The 24,104-nt window shown below is 36.0% G+C and overlaps 1 protein-coding gene across 3 annotated transcripts in view; it reads left to right on the top strand.

Annotated features, from left to right (window-relative positions):
- Positions 1–24,104, top strand: part of ATRX (ATRX chromatin remodeler) — a 311,883-nt gene that overhangs the window by 77,102 nt on the left and 210,677 nt on the right. For all 3 annotated transcript variants that reach the window (XM_042974749.1, XM_042974750.1, XM_042974748.1), the window contains 3 exons: positions 4,405–4,514; positions 6,145–6,212; positions 6,978–10,054. In XM_042974749.1, the coding sequence (XP_042830683.1) occupies positions 4,405–4,514; positions 6,145–6,212; positions 6,978–10,054 (3,255 nt within the window). The remainder of the gene's footprint in view (positions 1–4,404; positions 4,515–6,144; positions 6,213–6,977; positions 10,055–24,104) is intronic.

The following is a 24,104-nucleotide window of genomic DNA, read 5'->3' as shown; positions in this document are numbered from 1 at the left end:
GAGCTGGTATGTTTCTGGAACATTTTATTGAGTGTTCTGTGTAGTAATGTTTATATCATGTTAATGAAATATGTATGTTTATAGCCATATAGTAGCACCTAAAGCTCTCATGTTAATTTTTGTCTTAATGATTTGCTACATCTTTAGGCTGTCAGAAATCACACGGGAAATTTAACTGTGTTTACTAGTATACACGTGTATGAATAAACTAGTGATCTTAGGTACTGAATTGCTAGTTAATATTCAAACTTCCTAGGAAAGTTAATTCTATAATTGAAGTCTAATTTAGGAAATGATCGAGAAAGTAAACTGTTTATAAAGTAATCTTACATTGGTTGGAAACAAAATTAAACCTAAAGATATAGCTATATGGACCATTTCAGGAGACACTTAAAAAAAATACCATAGCCTATTTTGACATCCTTTCCCCCATTTTGTTAGAAAGTTTATTTTACATCTGATTTTTCTATCTGGCACAATAATTTTGTTCTTTTCTTTTTATTTCTTTTTATTTTATTTCACATTCCAGTATAGTTAATATACAGTGTTATTTTAGTTTCGGGTATACAATATAGTGTTTCAACAGTTTCATACATCACCCAGTGCTTATCATGACCAGTATACTCCTTAATCCCTATCACCTATTTTATGAATCCTAGCACCTACCTCCCCTCTGGTAACCATTAGTTTGTTCTCTATAGCTAAGAGTCTGTTTCTTGGTTTCTCTCTCTCTTTTGCTCATTTTTTTCCTCTTATATTCTTCATATGGGTGAAATCATATGGTATTTGTTTTTCTCTGACTTACTTTGTCTCGCATCATACTTTCTAGCTCTATCCATGTCATTGCAAATGGCAAGATTTCATTCTTTTTTATGGCTGAGTAATATTCCATTATGTATATATACCATATCTTCTTTATCCATTCATCTATCAGTGGAAACTTGGGCTGCTTACATAATTTGGCTATTTTAAATTATGCTTCTATAAACAGGGGTACATGTGTCTCTTTGAATTAGTGGGTGTTTTTTTTTTTGTATTTTGGGGGTAAATACCCAATAGTGTGATTACTAGATCGTAGGGTAGTTCTATTTTTAACTTTTGATGAATTTCCATACTGTTTTCCACAGTGGGTGCACCAGTTTGCATTCCCACCAACAGTGCAAGAGGGTTCCTTTTTCTCTGCATCCTTGTCAACACTTTTTTTCTTGTGTTTTTGATTTTAACCATTCTGACAGATGTGAGATGATAGCTCATTGTATTTATTATGATTTGCATTTCCCTGAGTGATGTTGAATGTCTTTTCATGTGTCTGTTGAACATCTGGATCATGTGTCTGTTGAACATCTTCTTTGGAAAAATGTCTGTTCATGACCTATGCCCATTTTTTAAGTAGATTATTTGTTTTTTGAGTGTTGAGTTTTAGAAGTTCTTTATATATTTTAGATAATAACCCTTTATTGGATATGTCATTTGCAAATATCTTCTCCCATTCTGTAGGTTGTCTTTTAGTTTTGTTGATTGTTTCCTTTGCTGTGCAGAAGCTTTTTATTTTGATGTAGTCCCAATAGTTTTGTTTGTTTGTTTGTTTTTGCTTTTATTTCCCTTGCCTCAGGAGACATATCTCGAAAAATGTTGTGACAGCTCATGTCAAGAGACATTAGTACCTGTGCTCTCTTCTAGGATTTTTTTTTTTTTTGTTAAAGATTTTATTTTTAAGTAAGCTCTGTATCCAACAAAGGGCTGAAACTCATAACCCTGACATGAAGAGTTGCATACTCCAATGGCTGAGCCAACTAGTTTGTTTTGTGTGTGGTGAAAGAAAGTGGTCCAGTTTAATTCTTTGCATATAGATATCCAGTTTTCCCAGCACCATTTGTTGAAGAGACTTTTTTCCACTGGATATTCTTTCTTGCTTTGTCAAAGATTAATTGACCATATAATTACGGATTTCTGGGTTTTCTGTTCTGTTCTATTGATGTATGTGTCCATTTTTGTGCTAGTACCATGCTCTTTTGATTACTACAACTTTGTAATATGACTTAAGTGTGGAATTGTGATACCTTCAGCTTTGCTTTTCTTTTTCAAGATTGCTTTGGCTATTCAGGGTCTTTTGTGGTTCCATACAAATTTTTGAATTCTTTGTTCTAGTGTGTGAAAATGCTGGTGGTATTTTGATAGAGATTGCACGAAATCTGTAGATTGCTTTGAGTAGTATAGACATTTTAACAATATTTGTTCTTCCAATCCATTAGCATGGAATGTTTTTCCATTTCTTTGTGTCATCTTCAGTTTTTTAATTAATGTTTTATAGACTTTTGTTTTATTTAAATCTATTAAAATGTATTGAGCCTAGAAATGAAAATGCCTCTTTTCCATTTCTACACTATGTTATAACCATTAAGATATTTCACAACTAAAAATAAAAGTTTAAAATATATGCATATAGAAACAAGTACAAAAAGTAACCTTTCACCATTATTCAGTATTTGGTTCACATCTCCCTTAAATGAAATACTGGTTCAGTCCTACTCCTTTATTTCCTCCTCCTCCCACCCCTCTAATAATGATTATTCTGAAGTTTCTATTCATATGCGTGTGTATTATTTTCATGCACGTTTTTATATTTTTCCTATAGATGTTTATTCACAAAGCATTTATTTTTTATTTAAAAATATACAAAATAGTGTCCTCTATATTCTTTTGTACCATTTCACATTCAGCATTGTTTTTGAAGTGTGCCATATCAGTAAAACATACATCTATTTTTTAATTTTCCACCGCTGTATAAAATTTTGTTATATGAGTAAACCATTATCCACATCCCAAATGGAATTTTTCATTTTCAAAGTTTTCTAATTTCCTAAATAGTGCTGCAATGAATATTGTGTATATGATTCTTTGTGCACATGTGGGAGAAATTCTCCAAAGGATCACCGAGTTTTGATTATTGAGTGATATACGTGCAAAAAGCACATAGAAGATGTTTAATATTTATTATGTTAACATTGGATGAATATTCATATTCTAGCTTTTGTTAGTATATCTGAATTCAATCATTATTTGAAATGAAGTACACTGTGTATTTGTTTCTACTAAAACAAATACAGAATGAATCCTCAAGATCAAACACTGATGTAGGACAGTTTGATTTAAAATAAAATATTAGCAACTTACATAGTGAGTCTTCAAATTTTCTATATTGTCTGGAAAAGTATGATGGTGCCCTTAAAACTTGGTTAAACTTTTTTAACTTCTGCAAATAAGAATATTTGTGATAATGTTTGGGTCCATGGTGTCTTGCACATAAAGAGCAAGAAAAAAACCAAAATAGAATATTAAAAGGTGAGAAATATATGTGTTGTTTTGTCTTTTATTTAGATATAGATATAGTTTATTATTCTTCTGATCATCTTTTTATTTGTGAATGCAGGCGTTTTTATTGGCCTGTTTAGAATCCTAATCTGCCATCTTACTTGTATCAAGGTCTTGGCTGCCCATCAGAACCATCTATAAAACTAAAAAAAAAAAAAAAAAAAAGGGCAGGAGATTCTCAGAAGTTTAGGGGTGTAATGGCTGTCTCTGCTTTTAAAAAGTTTCTTCAGAGAGGATTCTGATGTTCAGCTTAGATTGTGAAACACTGCTCAAGGCAGAACTAGGGACAAGAGTAAGGCAGAAGACGTTTCCTCTTTGTCATGTTAGGTTATCTTCAGTCTGTTTTCCTGCAAACACTGTCTTTCTCAGGGTTTGCTGCCAAGATAGATATATGTGCAAGTCTTATTTGTCCTTATTTGGAAATAGACCGTGCTGATATGGAATGGATGGTGAAATTGACATAGAAGGCAGGTTAATGGGAATTATAGTGAAATAATCTGAGGGAGATGGGGATGGTATTGAAGTAATCTGAGGAAAGAAATTGGTAATTTAAAATCATCAGGTTTTCACACACTATACTGGAAGAGTCTGTGCAGATATTTTTATTTTAAGGATAAAAAATTAATGGCATATCTAACTTAAGTATAAGGTTACAAAAGACATGTATATCACTTGCTTCCCTGTTCATTAAGAACTGATAATTAATTTATTTGCAAAGCAATAGCAAAATGAAAAAGAGCTCTTGATCCCTATTTTTAGAACTTCTCTTATGGAGTTTTTATCAAGTTGTTGTGGGAAATAAGATTTGGATCTAAAGGAAACAGATAAGTATTTCTAGTTCTAGAATTTGCTAAGGTTGTCATGTTTTAGTAAGTCCATAAAATTATTAGCCTTTTGTGGCCAAAATGTCACTTTTCTAAGGATTCTGAAGTATTTAATTTCCAATGTAAAAGTAGCACAATGCTGACTAAAGTAAATATCTTTTTTTATGTGTGTGTGTATGTGTGAATAATGGTCACTCCTTTCTCCTAGAAGATGGGCTTCATGGGATTGTGAGCTGCACAGCTTGTGGACAGCAGGTCAATCATTTTCAAAAAGATTCCATTTATAGACATCCTTCACTGCAAGTACTTATTTGTAAGGTATGTAATCATCTGTTTATAATTCATTCCACAAATATTTGAATGCTTACATATGTTAGACTTTTGGTTCACATTGATGAAGAAGATGGAAATGGTCTCTGTCTTTGGAGGACTTAAACTGTAGTGGGGAAGACAGACCTTACAAAAAGCCTAATAAGTGACACGATAGGGGGAATACTATGGGAACACACCAGAAGCCTGTGTAATTTGGAGTTGGGTAGGGGGACTTTATAATGGAGAATGATATAAGCTGATATCTGGAATATAAATACAAATTAGCCTGGTGCAGTGGGATTGGTTCAGCATATTTTCAGCAGAGGCAACATGGTATTCAAAGACTGATAGGTGAAGGGGAGCATGGTGTGTTGGCAAATCTGAAGAGTTTATGTGTGTACACATGTGTTTTATAACCTATGAATTCTGGTTAACCAAATCTAAGCTTTCCACATGGGGCAAGGTTTTGTCACAAGTTGGAGATAATAGAATTAAAAATGCTTCATATGTGTTGAAGACAGTTTTAACATTCTGTGTATATTCTTTTATTAGTAATACCTTGGAGTTAATTTTAAGTATCTATAATATTAAGGTTATGGTTTCCCTAACTCATTATCGCTAAGATTAATTCTGTGTTAGTGTCTCAACAAAATGCCTCCTCGAAATGCAGGGGCAGACCAGATTTTCCTCAGAATTCCAATTCTGGATCATTCATTATTTGAATTGTTGATATACACCTACTTAAATGGACTAAATTTACTTTCTTCTTTAGCAATTTGTGTTACTCCATTCTTTGAATTCAGTTTAGCCAGGAGCCTATTTATAGGATGTGTTTTAGCTTCTAGTTTTCAAATGTGGTAGCTGAATTTTATATTCCTGGATTTGTAATGTGCATTTCCTTTCTCTTATATATATAATTGATGTTTTTCCAAGGACCAGTCTGTTGAGCCTAGCCCAATTCAGTAATTAGTACTTTTCAACACTGGGCATGGAACCTAACCTTTTTCCAGTCTTAGTGAAAAGGAATTTAAAGTCCGTGGGACTTGGACTTGAATACCAGCATTGGCTCTTAACTAGTTGTATGACTTTAGAAAATTTATTTACATAATAATGGTAATGAATCTTAGCCTTTTCTCTCAAATTGGGCGTAATACCTCCTGTCTTCCATAATAAGGGCTTGAGATTTAAAGGGAATGTAGCTTAATGTAGGATAATGTTGCTTAGCTGTATACATAGTAGCTGTTGATATATAAAGACTATTAAATTCATTAAGTAGCAGCAACATCTAATACGTTTTTATGTAGAGGTTTAGTAGCTAGTTGTATGAGATCAGAAATTTGCTTTACCAAAATCTTCTATAAATTTTATATAAGGAATAGTGGTACTTGATGATATGGAAATCTATTTCAAGGAATTAATTTTCTTGAGATATTTCTATGTCTGGAAATATTAGAATACTACCCTAGCATTGGGCAGTGCCATGTTTTTGCTTTGATTCTCTAAAACACACACACACACACACACACACACACACTCCCTTTACTTTTTTTTAGTGACTTAAAAATAAAGTTTTTGTCCATTATGAATGTTACTCATTTTGAATTTAAAATTTCCCCTTCCCCTTTTCTTTTAATAGAATTGCTTTAAATATTACATGAGTGATGATATTAGCCGTGACTCTGATGGAATGGATGAACAATGTAGGTAGGTAATAAATCATGATGAGCTAAAATTCAGTACTGTCTACTTTTTGGGGGGAAATTCTTACATAGTATGTTATTAGATCCATTTTTTATAGTATCATCATTGTATCTAATGGAAGGTTATTTTTTTCCACAAAACCTTCAGTTTATGTCTCTTTTAAGTTTCCAATAAAGAATAGGCAGATGATCCAAATAACTTTACTATTAACATTCCTGGCACGAAATTTTAAGTTGTTTTAAATTTTTTTAATGTTTATTTATTTTTGAGAGAGAGAGAGAGAGAGAGAGTGAGTGTGAGCAGGAGAGGGGCAGGGAAAGAGGGAGACACAGAATATGAGGCAGGCTCCAGGCTCTGAGCTGTCCACACAGAGCCCAATGCTGGGCTCGAACCCACAAGCTGTGAGATCATGACGTGAGCTGAAGTTGGACGTGTAACCGCTAAACCACCCAGGCACCCCTAAGTTGCTTTAATAATGAAAAAATTTAAAGTGAGAGTAATTTGAGAATAATACTTATTTTTTATTTTTTTATTTTGAGAGAGAGAGAGAGAGAGAGAGAGCGTGCACGAGCATGAGCTGGGGAGAGGGGCAGAGGGAGAAAGAGACAGAACCTTAAGGAGGCTCCATGCTCAGCACAGAGCCCAATGCAGGGCTTGATCCCATGACCCCAGAATCATGACCTGAGGTGAAATCAAGAGTCAGAGGCTTAACTGACTGAGCCACCAGGTGCCCCTGGGAATAACATTTTAATCTTTTAATAATTTCAGGTGGTGTGCAGAAGGTGGAAACTTGATTTGTTGCGACTTTTGCCATAATGCTTTCTGTAAGAAATGCATTTTGCGCAACCTTGGTCGAAAGGAGCTCTCTACAATAATGGATGAAAACAACCAGTGGTATTGCTACATTTGTCACCCAGAACCTTTGTTGGACTTGGTTACTGCATGTAACAGCGTATTTGAAAATTTAGAACAATTGTTGCAACAAAATAAAAAGAAGATAAAAGTTGACAATGAAAAGAGTAATAAAGTATATGACCATACATCCAGGTTTTCTCCAAAGAAAAATAATTCAAATTGTAATGGAGAAGAAAAGAAATTAGATGATTCATGTTCTGGTTCTGTAACCTACTCTTATTCAGCACTAATTGTGCCTAAAGAGATGATTAAGAAGGCAAAAAAACTGATTGAGACCACAGCTAACATGAACTCCAGTTATGTTAAGTTTTTGAAGCAGGCAGCAGATAATTCAGAAATCAGTTCTGCTACAAAGTTACGTCAGCTTAAGGCTTTTAAATCTGTGTTGGCTGATATCAAGAAAGCTCATCTTGCATTAGAAGAAGATTTGAATTCAGAGATTCAAGCTTTGGATGCTGTAAACAAGGAGAAAAATACCAAAGAGCATAAAGTCATAGATGCTAAATCTGAAACAAAATTACGAAAGGGAGAAAAACCCTGTGCTTTGGAAAGGAAAGATTTTTCAAAATCAGAAGCTAAACTGTCAAGAAAGCAGGTAGATAGTGAGCACATGGATCAGAGTATTGTAGTACAGGAACAAAGAGCAAATAAAAGTGCCAGTGGTGAACATAAGAAATCTGATAAAAAAGAAGAACCTCAGTATGAACCTACTAACACTTCTGAAGATTTGGATATGGATATTGTGTCTGTTCCTTCCTCAGTTCCAGAAGACATTTTTGAGAATCTTGAGACAGCTATGGAAGTTCAGAGTTCAGCAGATAATCAGGGAGATGGCAACAGTGGAACAGAGCAAGAATTGGAGAATTCTTCTGTAAAATTAAGTATTACTTCAAAAGACAACAGAGGAGGTATTAAGTCAAAAACTACAGCTAAAGTAACAAAAGAATTATATGTTAAACTCACCCCTGTTTCCCTTTCTAATTCGCCAATTAAAGGTGCTGATTGTCAGGAAGTTCCACAAGATAAAGATGGCTATAAAAGTTCTAGTCTGAACACCAAGCCAGAGAACTGTGGACTTGGAGAGGAAAAAAATGATAATGAGCATTTGTTTGAAAGTGAAGTTCCATTACTTTCAGAAGAATCTGATCTTCGAAGATCCCCACGTGTGAAGACTACACCCTTGAGGCGACAGACAGAAACCAATCCTGCAACATCTAATTCAGATGAAGAAAGTAATGAAACCGTTAAGGAGAAACAAAAACTATCCATTCCAATGAGAAAAAAGGATAAGCGGAATTCTTCTGACAGTGCTGTAGATAATCCTAAACCTAATAAATTGCCTAAATCTAAGCAGTCAGAGATTGTGGATCAGAATTCCGATTCTGATGAAATGTTAGCAATCCTGAAAGAGGTATCCAGGATGAGTCACAGTTCTTCTTCAGATACTGATATTAATGAAACTCATACAAACCATGAGAAGACTTTATATGATTTAAAGACTCAAACAGGGAAAGATGATAAAGGAAAAAGGAAACGAAAAAGTTCTACTTCTGGCTCAGATTATGATATTAAGAAAGGCAAATCAGCTAAAAGGTCTATAATTTCTAAAAAGAAACGACAAAACCAGTCTGAATCTTCCAATTATGACTCAGAATTAGAGAAAGAGATAAAGAGCATGAGTAAAATTGGGGCTACCAAAACAACCAAAAAAAGAGTTCCAAATAAAGAGGATTATGATTCTTCTGAAGATGAAACACACAGGAAAAAAGGAATGGATAATCAAGGGCAGAAAAGTTTGAAGATTGCACAAGAAGGATCATCTGATGATGCTGAAAGGAAACAAGAGAGAGAGAATTTCTCTTCAGCAGAAGGCACAGTTGATAAAGACAAGACCATCATGGACTTAAGAGATCGAATGTCTAAAAAGCAGCAGTCAGGTGTTTCTTCTGATGGTGCTAAGTTGCCTTCAGGGAAAGAGGAGAGTTTTAATTCTCCAGAAGACAAAAAGGTTGCTGAAACTAAAGAAAGGAGTAAGCATTTGAAAACCAAAATGGGTAAGAGAGTACAGACTGGATTACTGGACATTGCTGAGAAGTTCCCAAAGAAAGAGCAAAGTGAGGAATCCTCTGAAGATGATAAAAAGCTGAGCAAAAAGGGAACTGAAGTAAAAGAAAAGAAAATTACAGATTTGAAGAAAAATGTAATTAAGATGGAACAACAGTATGAATCATCATCTGATAGCACTGAGAAATTACCTGAGGGAGAAGAAATTTCTCGTTTTCCTAAAGGAATAAAACAAAATAAGAATGACACAACTTATGGGGAAAAGAAAAGAAAACAAATAAAAGATAAAACTTCTGAAAAGAAGGATGAATTATCCGATAAGGCTGAGAAATTACAGGGGAGAAGAGATAGTTGTGATTCTTCAGAAGATAAAAGGAGTAAGAATGGAGTATCCAGTAGAGTGAAGAAAAGGTGCAACCTGCCTGAAAAGAGTTCAACGAAGAGACGAGATTGTTCATCATCTGATACTGAGAAATACTCCATGAAAGAAGATGGTTGTGATTCTTCTGATAAGAGACTGAAAAGAATAGAACTGAAGGAAAGAAGAAATTTAAATTCAAAGAGAAATACCAAGGAAGTACATAGTGGCTCATCATCTTCTGATGGTGAGGAAAGTTCTGAAGACAATAAAAAGCTGAAGAAACAGAGAACTTCAGCTAAAAAGAAGGCAGTCAGTGTCAAGGAGAAAATGAGAAACTCCCTGAGAACAAGCACTAAAAGGAAGCAAGCTGACATTAGTTCATCATCTTCTGATATAGGAGATGACCAGAATTCTGTAGGTGAGGGGAGCAGTGATGAACAGAAAATTAAGCCTGTGACCGAAAATTTAGTGCTGTCTTCACATACTGGATTTTGCCAATCTTCAGGTATGCAAAAAATAAATAAATTTATAATTTATGATTTTACCCTCATGAATAACCACATTGTTTAATTTTCCCTGAAGCCAATCAAATGCAAGGTTACTGTTCAGGAAAAGGCCCTTTAAAAATTCTTTAAAGATTTACTCGAAAGCCTTCCTTCATTTATTTTTATGGCATCATTGGAAGTTATGCCAAATATCATTAATATTCTGTATCAGATATACCAGGTTTGTTGGGTAGATGACAAAATTTCTTTACCAGTGTTCTGGAGTAGTAAACAGTAGTTCAGGAAGGAAAATCAGACCTGTGCCAATAGTTTGGTAGGTATATATTCATGTAATGGAGATGTGTGCTTGGTACTGGTGTTACATAGTGTGTGAAAGTTTTAACTGCTTTGCATTGTATATGATTTTTTATGTAATCTCTACACCCAACATAGGGCTTGAACTCAAAACCCTAAGATCAAGAGTTGTATGCTTTTCCAACTTAGCCAGCCAGACGCCCCTGCACATGACTTTTTAAATTGGGTAGATTAACTTTGTGTCCAGTGAAATTCTCTGAAAACTTTAAATTTACTTCATTAAACTCATTACTGATACTTGTCAATTTTTTACTAATCACATGAACAGATGTTTCTGTTTATAACAAAAGAAAAATCCAAAAAATAGATGAATTATCTTTCTCTGAGGAGATAGAGAACTAGGACAATTAGGATTTGGGTTAACCTGTTAGTGATACCCCCCCAAATAGAATTGTGAAAATAATTTCTATCATTATTGCAGTTCTTAAAAAACAGTTGTATAATAAATACACATGTCACTTGCATTGTCTTTTTTTTTTTAATCCGTAAACCTGGCAGTTAACCAGGGACATGTTAAACAAATTTATTTATTCATTTAAAAGATTTATTTATATTTCAGTTCCAGCTTATGCTTAAAATAAAGTGTCATATTAGTTTCAGGCATACAATACAGTGACTCAACAACTCTATATGTTGCTCCATGCTCATCATGATAAATGTACTCTTAATCCCCTTCACCTATTTCATCCATTCCCCCACCTACCTCCCCTCTGGTAACCGTCAGTTTGTTCCCTGTAAAGAGTGTGTTGTGTTTATCTTTTTCCTTTGTTGATTGGTTTTGTTCCTTAATTTTACATATGAGAGAAATTATAAAGTGTTTGTCTTTCTCTGACTTATTTTACTTAGCATTATACTCGCTTGATCCATCCATGTTGTTGAACATGGCAAAAATTCTTTTTTATGGCCCAAGTAATATTCCATTGTATTTATACATACCACATCTTTAACCATTCATCTATCATTGGACACTTGAGTTGCTTCTATAATTTAGCTATTGTAAATAATGCTGCAATAAACATATCTTCCTGAAGTAATATTTTTGTATTCTTTGGATAAATAGTAGTAGAATTACTGGATCTTATGGTAATTCTATTTTTAATTTTTTGAGGAATGTCCATACTGTTCCACAGTGGCTGCACCAGTTTACATTCTCACCAACAGTGCATGAGGATTCCTTTTTCTCCGCATCCTCACCAACACTTTTTATTTCTTGAGTTATTGATTTCAGTCATTCTGACAGGTTTGAGGAGATATCTCATTGTGGTTTTGATTTGCATTTCCCTGATGATAAATGATGTTGAGCATCTTTTCTTGTGTGTGTATTGGCCATCTGTAGGTCTTCCTTGGAAAAATGTCTGTTAATGCCTTCTGCCCTTTTTTAATTGGATTATTTGTGGGGTTTTTTTGGTGTTGAGTTGTATAAGTTTTTTATATATTTTGGATGCTAACCCTTTATCAGATATGTCATTTGCAAATACTGTCTCCCATTCAGTAGGTTGTTTTGTAGTTTTGTTGATTGTTTCCTTTGCTGTGCAGAAGCATTTTATTTTTTTTATTTTGATGTAGTCCTAATAGTTTATTTTTTGCTTTTTTCCCCCTTGCCTCAGAAGGCATATCTAGAAAAATGTTGCTGTGGCAGATGTCAGAGAAATTACGGCCTGTGCTGTCTTCAAGAGTTTTTTTTAAATTTTTAAAAATGTTTTATTTTTTTTTATAAAAAATTTTTTTTGAAGATTTTTTTTAACATTTATTTTTGAGAGACAGAGGCAGAGCACGAGCAGGGGAGGGGGAGACACACACACACACACACACACACACACACACACACACAGAGTCTGAAGCAGGCTCCAGGCTCTGAGCTGTTTATTAGCACAGAGCCCGACGTGGGGCTCAAACCCACGAACTGCAAGACTATGACCTGAGCTGAAGTTGGACACTCAACTGACTGAGTCACCCAGGCGCCTCCCCAAAATTTCTTAATGTGTATTTATTTTTAAGAGAGAGAGTGCGAGCATGAGCGAGGGAGGGGCAGAGAGAGGGAAAAACAAAACTCAAAGCAGGCTCCAGGCTCTGAGCTGTCAGCATAGAGCCCGACACAGGGCTTGAGCTCATGAGCTGCAAGATCATGAACTGAGCTGAAGTTGGATGCCTAACTGACTGAGCAACCCAGGCGCCCCTTATTTTATTTTTGAGAGAGAGAGAGACAGAGCACAAGTGGGGGAGGAGCAGAGAGAGAGAAGGAGACACAGAGTCCAAAGCAGGCTCCAGGCTCTGTGCTGTTAGCACAAAGTCCTACATGGGGCTAGAACCCATGAATCATGAGATTATGACCTGAAGTGAAGTCGGTCATTTAACCAGATGAACCACCCAGGTACACCTCTTCTAGGATTTTTATAGTTTCAGGTCTCACATTTTAGTTTTTTAATCCATTTTGAATTTATTTTTATGGTGTAAGAAAGTGGTCCAGTTTCATTCTTTTGCATGTTTCCATCCAGTTTTTTCAGCACCATTTCTTGAAGAGATTGTCTTTTTCATATTACATATTCTTGCCTCTGTTGAATAAATTAATTTTGTTGATAATTAATTGACCACATAATCTTGAATATAATTCTGGGTTTTCTATCCTATTCTCTTGACCTATGTGTTTATTTCTGTGCCAGTACCATACTCTTCTTGATTACTATGGCTTTGTAAGTATATCTTAAATCTGAGATTGCGATACCCCACAATTTGTTTCTCTTTTTCTTTCTTTAAAAAAATTTTTTTTAATGTTTTACTTATTTTTGAGGGGAGAGAGAGATACAGAGCGTGAACAGGCGAGGGGCAGAGAGAGAGGGAGACACAGAATCTGAATTAGGCTCCAGGCTCTGAGCTGTCAGCACAGAGCCCAATATGGTGCTCAAACCCACGAGCTGTGAGATCATGACCTGAGCTGAAGTCGGGCGCTCAACAGACTGAGCCACCCAGGCGCCCCTGATTTTCTTTTTCAAGATTGCTTTGGCTGTTTGGGGTCTTTCGTGGTCTCATATAATTTTAGGATTGTTTGTTCTAGTTATGTGAAAAATGTTGGTATTTTGATAGGTGTTGCTTTAAATGTGTAGATTGCTTTGGGTAGTATGGGCTTTTAGCAGTATTTATTCTCCCAGTCCATGAGCATGGAATATCTTTCCATTTGTTTGTGTCCTCTTCAATTTCTTTCATCAAAGTTGTGTAGTTTTCAGAATACAGTTCTTTCACCTCCTTGGTTAACTTCATTTCTAGGTATTTTATTAGTTTTGGTACATTGGGACAGTTTTCTTAATTTGTATTTCTGCTACATCATTATTAGGGTATAGAAATGCAATGTATTTCTGTACATTGATTTTGTATCATGCAACCTTATTGAATTTATCTGTCAATTCTAGTAGTTTTTTGGTGGAGTCTTTAGGATGTTATATATATATGTATATATATAAATTCTGCAAATAGTGAGAGTTTGATTGCTTCCTTACAAATTTAGATGCCTTTCATTTGTTTTTGTTGTCTGATTGCTGTGGCTAGGGCTTTCAGTACTATGTTGAATAAAAGTGGTGAGAGTGGGCATCCTTGTGTTGTTTCTGACCTTAAGGGAAAAGCTCTTAGTTTTCACCATTATGACATTAACTGTGAGGTTTTCATATATGGCCATTATTGTGTTGTGGTATGTTCCTTCTAAACGTGCTTTTTTGAGAGTTATCATGAATGGATGTTATACTTTGTTGGAAGCTTTTTCTGCATCTCTTGCAATGATCTTATGTTTCTTATCCTTTCTCTTATTGATGTGACATAAGATTGTTGATTTGCAAATATTGAACCACCTTGCAGTCCAGGAATGAATCCTACCTGATCGTGATGAATGGTTTCTTTAAAAGTATTGTTGGATTCGTTTTGCTAGTATTTTGTTGAGGAATTCTGCATCTGTGTTCTTCAGCGGTATTAGCCTGTAGTTCTCTTTTTTAGTGGTATCTTTGATTTTTGTATCAGGGTAATGCTGGCCTCATAGTACAAATTTGGAAGTTATTATTCTTTGTCTTCTATTGTTTTGGAATAATTTGAGAAGAACCGGTATTAACTTCTTAAAATATTTAGATTTCATCTGTGAAGCCATCTGGTCCTGGATTTTTGTTTGCTGGCAGATTTTTATTGCTGATTCAGTTTCATTGCTGGCAGTTGTTCTGTTCAAATGTTCAATTTCTTCACAATGGAGTTTTGGGAAGTTATATGTTCTTAGAAATGTATCCATTTCCTCTATTTTGTTCAATTGTTAGCATATAATCTTTCATAATCTCTTATTATCCTTTCAATTTCTGTGGTGTCCATTATTTCCCCTCTTTAATTTTTTATTTTGTTTGAGTCCTCTCTCATTTTTTTTGGTGTGTCTGATAAAGGTTTATCAGTTTTGTTGATCTTTTAAAAGAATCAGCTTCTGGTTTCATTGATCCATTGTTTTTTTTTAACTATTGTTTTTGTTTATCTCTGCTCAAATCTTTATTATTTTTTCTTTTACTGGTTTTGTGTTTCATTTGTTCTTTTTGTAGCTTCTTTAGGTTTAATGTTTTTTTTTAAATTTATTTGAGATTTTTCTTGCTTCTTAAAGTAGGTCTGTATTGTTACAAACTTCCCTCTTAGAATAACTTTTGCTGCATGCCAGAGATTTTCGAACATTTTGTTTTCATTTTCATTTGTCTCCATGCATTTTTAAAAAATTTTCTCTCTGGTATCTTGGTTGACCCATTCATTTAGTAGTGTGTTATTTAACCTCCATGTATTTGTGTTCTTGCAGATTTTTTCTTGAGGTTGATTTCTAGTTTCATAGCGTTATGGTCAGAAAAGACACATGGTATGACTTTGATCTTGTTGGATTTGTTTAAGACTTTTGTGGCCTAATCTGTGATCTAGTCTGGAGAGTATTCCATGTTCACATGAAAAAGATTGTATTGTGCTGTTTTAGGATGGAATGTTCTGAATATATCTGTTAGATCCATCTAGTCCAAACTGTCCTTCAAAGGACTGGTTCCGTGTTGATTTCTGTGTGAATGAGTATCCATTGATGTAAGTGGGGAGTCGAAGTACTCTGCTATTATTGTGTTACAATTGATTGCTTTCTTTATGTTTGTTATTAACTCCTTTATGTTTTTGGATGCTCTCATGTTGGATTCATAAACATTTACAGTTGTTATGCCTTCTTTTTGGATCGTAGTATTTATATGTGGTATTCTTCTTTGTCTCTTGTTACAATCTTTGTTTTAAAGTCTGTTTTTGCTAATATAAGTATTGCTACCTGGCTTTCTTTTACATCTATTTGCATGATAGATGTTTTTCTATCTCTTCACTTTCAATCTGCATGTGTCTTTAAGTCAGAAATGAGTCTCTTATAGGCAGTATATAGATGGGTCTTGCTTTGTTATTCATTCAGTCACCCTGTGTGTTTTGGTTGGAGCATTTAGTACATTTACTTTCAAAGTAATTATTGATAGGCATTATTACCATTCTGTTACTTCTTTTATGGTTGTTTTTGTAGTTTTTATCTGTTCCTTCTCTTGCTGTCTTCTCTCATCTTTTGCTGACTTTCATTAGTGATGTGCTTGGATTCTTTTCTCTAGTTTTTTGCATATCTATTAGTGGTTTTTTATTTGTGGTTATCGTTAAATTTATATATAGCATCTTCTGCATATAGCAGTCCATATTAAGTTAATGGTTGCTTAAGTTTGAATCCATTCTAAGAGCACTAAATTTTTACTCTTTTCTCCCCATGTTTTAGATATATGGTGTCCTACTGTACATCCTTTTTTTTTATGAATCCCTTTACAGTTTTTTATTGATATACTTAATTTTACTGCTTTAGTGCTACCTACTTTTCTTACTACTGATTATGGTCTTATCTTTCCACGCAGAGAATCCCCCCTCATTTTAAGTTTTTTTAAAATATTTATATATTTTTGAGAGAGACAGGGTATGAACGGGGGGAGGGGGCGGGAAGGACAGAGAGAGAGGGAGATACAGAATCTGAACCAGGCTCCAGGCTCTTAGCTGTCAACACAGAGCCTGATGTGGGCTTGAACTCATGAACCACAGGATCATGACCTGAGCTGAAGTCAGATGCTTAACTGACTGAGCCACTCTGAGAATCCCCTCTAATATTTCTTGCACAGCTGGTTTAGTCATGATGAATTTCTTTACCTTTATTTGTCTAGGAAACTTTCTCTTTTCTTCTGTTCTGAATGATAGTCTTGCTGGAGACAGTATTCTATTTATTTATTTATTTATTTATTTATTTATTTATTTATTTATTTAATAGTTTATATATTTTTGAGAGAAAGAGAAAAAAAAGCATAAGTGGGGGAGGGGTGAGAGAGAGAGAGAGAGAGAGAGAGAGAGAGAGAGAGAGAGAGAGAATGAATCCCAAGCAGGCTCCGCACTGTCAGTGTGGAACCCTAAGTGGGGCTTGAACTCAAGAACTGTGAGATCATGACCTGAGCTGAGGTCAGATGCTCAACTGACTGAGCCACCCAGGCACCCCACTGGAGAGAGTATTCTTGGTCGCAGTTTTGTTTTTCTTCAGCACTTTGAATATACATGCCCGTCCCTTCTGGCCTGCAAAGTTTCTTCTGAAAAATCTGCTTATATCCTAGGAGGTTTCCCTTGAATGTACCTTTTTTCTTTTCTCCTGTTCCTTTTAAAATTCTCTCTTTATCACTACATTTTCTATTTTAATTACTATGTGTCTTGGTATAGATCTCCTTGAGTTGATTTTGTTAGGGTCTCTTTGTGCCTCCTGCTCCTGAAACTGGATGTCAGTTTCTTTCCCCACATTCAGGAAGTTTTTAGCTATTATTTCTTCAAGTAAATTTTCTGCCCCTTTTTCTTTTATATTTCTGGGATCCTTATAATGTGCTTATTACTGCGCTTGATTGTGTTAGTGAGTTCCCTAAGTGTATTTTTAGTTTTTATTTTTTTTCTCCTTTTTGTTCAACTTGATTGCTTTCCATTACTCTATCTTCCGGGTCACTGATTTGTTCTTCTACTTTCTCTGTTCTATTTATTCCATCTAGTATGTATTCAATTTTACTTATTGAGTTCCTCATTTCTGGTTCTTGTTTGTGTGTTCTACCTCTTTGTTGAGCATCTCACTGAGGTCCTCCTCTCTTCTCAATTCCAGTGAGTATTTTTGTCACCATTACTTTAAATTTAAATCCTCTCTCTTTGGCATATTACTTATCTCTGTTTTGTTTAGCTCTCTTGCTGTTATTTTGTCATGTTCTTTAATTTGGGAAAGACTCCTTTTTTTCCTCATTTTGTCTAATTCTCTGTGTCTTTTTCTATGTGTTAGGAATGTCAGCTGTGTCTCTTGCTTTTGTAACTAGTGATGTTATGAAGAACTGGTCCTATAGTGCTTGGTAGGGCAGTGTCCCCTGTTCACCAGAACCTGGCACTTCTGGAATGTCTCCTGTGTGTGTGTGTGTGTGGAGTGTGCCCTAATTTTATGGCTGAGCCTCATTTGCCTTAAGTCCAGTCATCTCCAATAGCTCTGTTTGCCTCTGGTGGGCAGGGTTTGGTCACTGTGTTATGGTCCAGTCTGCTGTTTGCCTTGGGCTTGAGTTGAGTCAGACCAGCCATTTGACAGAGATGCCATAGCTTGGAACTGCAGGGTGTTCTCCCTGTGTGTTGTCTCCTTAGAAACTTTTGTTGGTAGGCCCACTGCTAAGGCTGCAGTTAGACTCATGTGTATGCTTATATTTCCCTGTGCCTCCAGGAAGGAGTTACTTTGGAGTGGTACTGGCCACTGTTGGGGCTGCTAGCACACTGCCAGGCTTGTGCCACTGCTTTGGTTGGTCTCCAGCCAAGGATGTGTTGGCAGGGGCAGTCCGCAGAAGAACGTGGGGGTGGGGTGTGTATGGTGCCAGCAAGGTCCATGCCAGTCCCCTGTGGGAGGTGTTTTGCAGCCACCTGATAAAACTCATGTCCAAAGGCAAGGCTGGTGTGGAGGGGCAAATCCATAGAAGAAATGGTGGGTTGGGACATGCTGTTAGCAAAGGTATGTGGAGAGTGTGGGTGCTGTGCTGGTTCCCTCAGGTGTATGTGTATCTAGGCTGAGGGCGGGGTATATGTGTATGTAGGCTGGGAGGAGAATGACTCGTGCTAGCTTTTTGTTCTTGCAGAAGTCTCCCAAAGATCCCTGCCCTTACAGCACATGCTTAGGGGTTAATAAAGAAACCTCCTTCCCATATACCCTAGGCATTTTTCAAACTGCTGCTTTTATGCTGTATTTCAGTGGGGTTGTTTGTTGTGACATCTCTTTAAGGATAGGGACTCAATTTCCTGTCACCCCATGGTTCTTCCAGAGTTGAACCTGCTCATTTTTAAAATTTTGTGTGTGAAGCCCCACTGATTGTAAGCACTCAGGATGTTAGGTCCTTCTGGTTTTCATTTTTTTTAAATATGAAATTTATTGTCAGATTGGTTTCCATATAACACCCAGTGCTTATCCCAACAGGTGCCTTCAATACCCATCACCTACCCTCCCCTCCCTCCCACCCCCTGATCAACCCTCAGATTGTTCTCAGTTTTTAATAGTCTTTAATGGTTTGGCTCCCTCCCTCTCTAACGTTCTTTTTTTCCTTCCCCTCCCCCATGGTCTTCTGTTCAGGTTCTCAGGATCCACATAAGAGTGAAAACATACAGTATCTGTCTTTCTCTGTATGACTTATTTCACTTAGCATAACACTCTCCAGTTCCATCCATATTGCTACAAAGGGCCATATTTCATTCTTTCTCATTGCCACGTAGTATTCCATTCTGTATATAAACCACAATTTCTTTATCCATTCATCAGTTGATGGATATTTAGGCTCTTTCCATAATTTGGCTATTTTTGAAAGTGCTGCTATAAACATTGGGGTGCAAGTGCCCCTATGCATCAGCACTCCTGAATTCCTTGGGTAAATTCCTAGCAGTGCTATTGCTGGGTCATAGGGTAGGTCTATTTTTAATTTTCTGAGGAACCTCCACACTGCTTTCCAGAGTGGCTGCACCAATTTGCATTACCACCAACAGTGCAAGAGGGTTCCCATTTCTCCACATCCTTGCCAGCATCTATAGTCTCCTGATTTGTTCATTTTAGTCACTCTGACTGGTGTGAGGTGGCATCTGAGTGTGGTTTTGATTTGTATTTCCCTGATGAGGAGCAACCTTGAGCCTCTTTTCATGTGCCTGTTGGCCATCTGGATGTCTTCTTTAGAGAAGTGTCTATTTGTGTTTTCTGCCCATTTCTTCACTGGATTATTTGTTTTTCGGGTGTGGAGTTTGGTGAGCTCTTTATAGATTTTGGATACTAGCCCTTTGTCCGATATGTCATTTGCAAATACCTTTTCCCATTCTGTTGGTTGCCTTTTAGTTTTGTTGATTGTTTCCTTTGCAGTGCAGAAGCTTTTTATCTTCACGAGATCCCAATAGTTCATTTTTGCTTTTAATTCCCTTGCCTTTGGGGATGTGTCAAGTAAGAAATTGCTGCGGCTGAGGTCAGAGAGGTTTTTTCCTGCTTTCTCCTCTAGGGTTTTGATGGTTTCCTGTCTCACATTCAGGTCCTTCATCCATTTTGAGTTTGTTTTTGTGAATGGTGTAAGAAAGGGGTCTAGTTTCCTCCTTCTACATGTTGCTGTCCAGTTCTCCCAGCACCATTTGTGAAAGAGACTGTCTTTTTTTCCATTGGATATTCTTTCCTGCTTTCTCAAACATTAGTTGGCCATACTTTTGTGGGTCCAATTCTGGAGTCTCTATTCTATTCCATTGGTCTATGTGTCTGTATTTGTGCCAATATCATGCTATCTTGATGATTACAGCTTTGTAGTAGAGGCTAAAGTCTGGGATTGTGATGCCTCCTGCTTTGGTCGTCTTGTTCAAAATTACTTTGGCTATTCAGGGTGTTTTGTGGTTCCATACAAATTTTAGAATTGCTTGTTCTAGCTTTGAGAAGAATGCTGGTGCAATTTTGATTGGGATTGCATTGAATGTGTAGATAGCTTTGGGTAGTATTGACATTTTAACAATATTGGTTTTTCCAATTCATGAGCATGGAATATTTTTCCATTTCTTTATATCTCCTTCAATTTCCTTCATAACCTTTCTATAGTTTTCAGCATACAGATCTTTTACATCTTTGGTTAGGTTTATTGTAGGTGTTTTATGCTTCTTGGTGCAATTGTGAATGGGATCAGTTTCTTTATTTATCTTTCTGTTGCTTCATTATTAGTGTATGAGAATGCAGCTGATTTCTGTACATTGATTTTGTATCCTGCAACTTTGCTGAATTCATGTATCAGTTCTAGCAGACTTTTGGTGGAGTCTATCAGGTTTTCCCTGTATAATATCATGTCATCTGCAAAAAGTGAAAGCTTGACTTCATCTTTGCCAATTTTGATGCCTTTGATTTCCTTTTGTTGTCTGACTGCTGATGCTAGCACTTCCAACATTATGTTAAGCAACGGTGAGAGTGGACATCCCTGTCGTGTTCCTGATCTCAGGGAGAAAGCTCTCAGTTTTTCCCCATTGAGGATGATATTAGCCGTGGGCTTTTCATACATGGCTTTGTTGATGTTTAAGTATGTTCCTTGTGTCCCAACTTTCTCAAGGGTTTTTATTAAGAAAGGATGGTGAATTTTGTCAGATGCTTTTTCTGCGATTGACAGGATCATTTGCTTCTTTTCTTTCCTTTTATTAATGTGATGTATTACATTGATTGATTTGTGAATGTTGAACCAGCTCTGCAGCCCAGGAATGAATTCCACTTGATGGTGGTGAATAATTCTTTTTATATGCTGTTGAATTCGATTTGCTAGTATCTTATTGAGAATTTTTGCATCCATATTCATCAGGGATAATTGGCCTGTAGTTCTCTTTTTTTTTTCCTGGGTCTCTGTCTGGTTTAGGAATCAAAATAATGCTGGCTTCATAGAATGAGTCTGGAAGTTTTCCTTCCGTTTCTATTTTTTGGAACAACTTGAGAAGGATAGGTATTATCTCTGCTTTAAATGTCTGGTAGAATTCCCCAGGGAAGCCATCTGGTCCTGGACTCTTAATTTGTTGGGAGATTTTTGATAACTGATTCAATTTATTCACTGGTTATGGGTCTGTTCAAGTTTTCTATTTCTTCCTGTTTGAGTTTTGGAAGTGTGTGGGTGCTGAGGAATTTGTCCATTTCTTCCAGGTTTTCCAGTTTGTTGGCATATAATTTTTCATAGTATTCCCTGAAAATGGCTTGTATTTCTGAGGGATTGGTTGTCATAATTCCATTTTCATTCATGATTTTATCTATTTGGGTCTTCTCCCTTTTCCTTTTGAGAAGCCTGGCTAGAGGTTTATCCATTTTGTTTTAAAACCCAACTCTTGGTCTCATTGATCTGCTCTATAGTTTTTTTAGATTCTATATTGTTTATTTCTGCTGTGCTCTTTATTATTTCTCTTCTTCTGCTGGGTTTGGGGTGTCTTTGTTATTCTGCTTCTATTTCCTTAGGTGTGCTGTTAGATTTTCTATTTGGGATTTTTCTTGTTTCTTGAGATAGGCCTGGATTGCAATGTATTTTCCTCTCAGGACTGCTTTCCCTGCATCCCAAAGCGTTTGGGTTGTTGTATTTTCATCTTCATTTGTTTCCACATATTTTTAAATTTCTTCTCTAATTGCCTGGTTGACCCATTCATTCTTTAGTAGGGTGTTCTTTTTTTTTTTAATTTTTTTTTATTAAAAAAAATTTTTTTTTAACATTTATTTATTTTTGAGACAGAGAGAGACAGAGCATGAACGGGGGAGGGTCAGAGAGAGGGAGACACAGAATCCAAAACAGGCTCCAGGCTCTGAGCTGTCAGCACAGAGCCCGACGCGGGGCTCGAACTCACGGACCGCGAGATCATGACCTGAGCCGAAGTCGGCCGCCCAACCGACTGAGCCACCCAGGCGCCCCTAGTAGGGTGTTCTTTAACCTCCATGCTTTTGGAGGTTTTCCAGACTTTTTCTTGTGGTTGATTTCAAGTTTCATAGCATTGTGGTCTGAAAGCATGCATGGTATGATCTCAGTTCTTTTATATTTACGAAGGGCTGTTTTATAACAGAGTATGTGATCTATCTTGGAGAATGTTCCATGTGCACTCGAGAAGAAACTATATTCTTTTGCTTTGGGATGCAGAGTTCTGAATATATCTGTCAAGTCCATGTGATCCAGTGTATCATTCAGGGCCCTTGTTTCTGTAGGGATCCTGTGTCTAGATGATCTGTCCATTGTAAGTGGAGTATTAAAGTCCCCTAAAATTACCACATTCTTATCAATAAGGTTGCTTACCATGCCTGGGATGACTGGGTTGGGGTCTGCTCTTCTTCCCGCTATTAGTGTATGGCATCCCTCCCTTCTGCTGAAAGACCCACGGTTCTCTTTGGCTCCCCATCATATGTTTGCCCTTTCTGCCCTCTTGGTTGTGGCCTTTTCTCTACATTTAGCTGTGGCAAGTCTGTTTTACCAGTCTTAAGTTCATTTTCTTTTTTATTTACTCTGATGTGGCTGTTATGTAGACATAACCATAAGATGAAGAGAGCTTGAGATCCTCCTACTCCATCATCTTACCCAGAAGTCCACATGAATTTTATTTTAAAATCTTATTGAGGAGATTTCAGGTATAACTATGTTCCCAGCACAGGCAGAATGTTTAAAATTTTCCTTTGAATCCTTAAGTTAGGATTTTAAATTTATCCCAATTGGAATTTGTGCAATTAACATGAATATTGCCTTTTAATAAAACTTCTAATTTCTTGTATATAGTGCTTATCTGATGAGTTGATTTGGAAACCAAGTGTGATTTTCATTGCATATTCAGTTTAATGCTTTGCGTTGTCAGATACCTATATGGATGTTTGCCCGTATGGCTTTAACTACAAGTCTGCTGTCCCTGAAATTGTTGGGTCCAATGTGTTTTAGAGTTTTCAACTTCTTGATTTTTAGAAATATTATGTAGATTAGTTAGCATATATTATGTTATAGCTCTAGTTTCATGTGAGGCAATACTCCCATGAGCAAATTAGTATTTCTGCTGCAGAACATCTGAACATTCATAGTTAAAGGACTAAACAGTTTAGATCAAGTTTTGCTGCCAGATGAACTTAGGCAACAATTTACAAAACTTACATTGAGAGCTTTTTGATTTTAAAATTATGGTTGACCCTTGAAAAATGTAAGGGTTAGCGATGCTGGCCCCCTTGACCCCCTTTTCAGTCAGAAATCCATGTGTAACTTTTGATTCCTCAAAAACTAATTTTTTAGTTTAGGAAAAAATAATTTCCTTAAAAACTAATTCCTCTAATAGCCTAATGTTGACTGGAAGCCTTACCAAAAACACCAATAGTTGATTAACACATATTTTCTATGTTGTATATACTATATTCTTACAGTAAACTAGATAAAAGGAAATGTTAATCGAAAATACAATTATAGTACTATCCTGTAAAAAATGCAGTTATAAGTGGACCTGTGCAGTTTAAACCTGTGTTGTTCAAGGGTCAACTATATGGTAGTTTAAGATATTGTTTGTATTCATATTACAATCTAATAGTTACTTTGATGTCATATCAATGTTTTGTTATCAGGTTAGTTGGGAAAACTCTTATTAAGGATTAGAGTATAAGAATAATAAATTGTG

Source organism: Panthera tigris, chromosome X (assembly GCF_018350195.1).
Source record: "Panthera tigris isolate Pti1 chromosome X, P.tigris_Pti1_mat1.1, whole genome shotgun sequence".
NCBI lineage: Eukaryota > Metazoa > Chordata > Mammalia > Carnivora > Felidae > Panthera > Panthera tigris.
The sequence above is the reverse complement of the archived record's forward strand: the minus strand, read 5'-3'. Positions and strand labels throughout refer to the sequence as shown.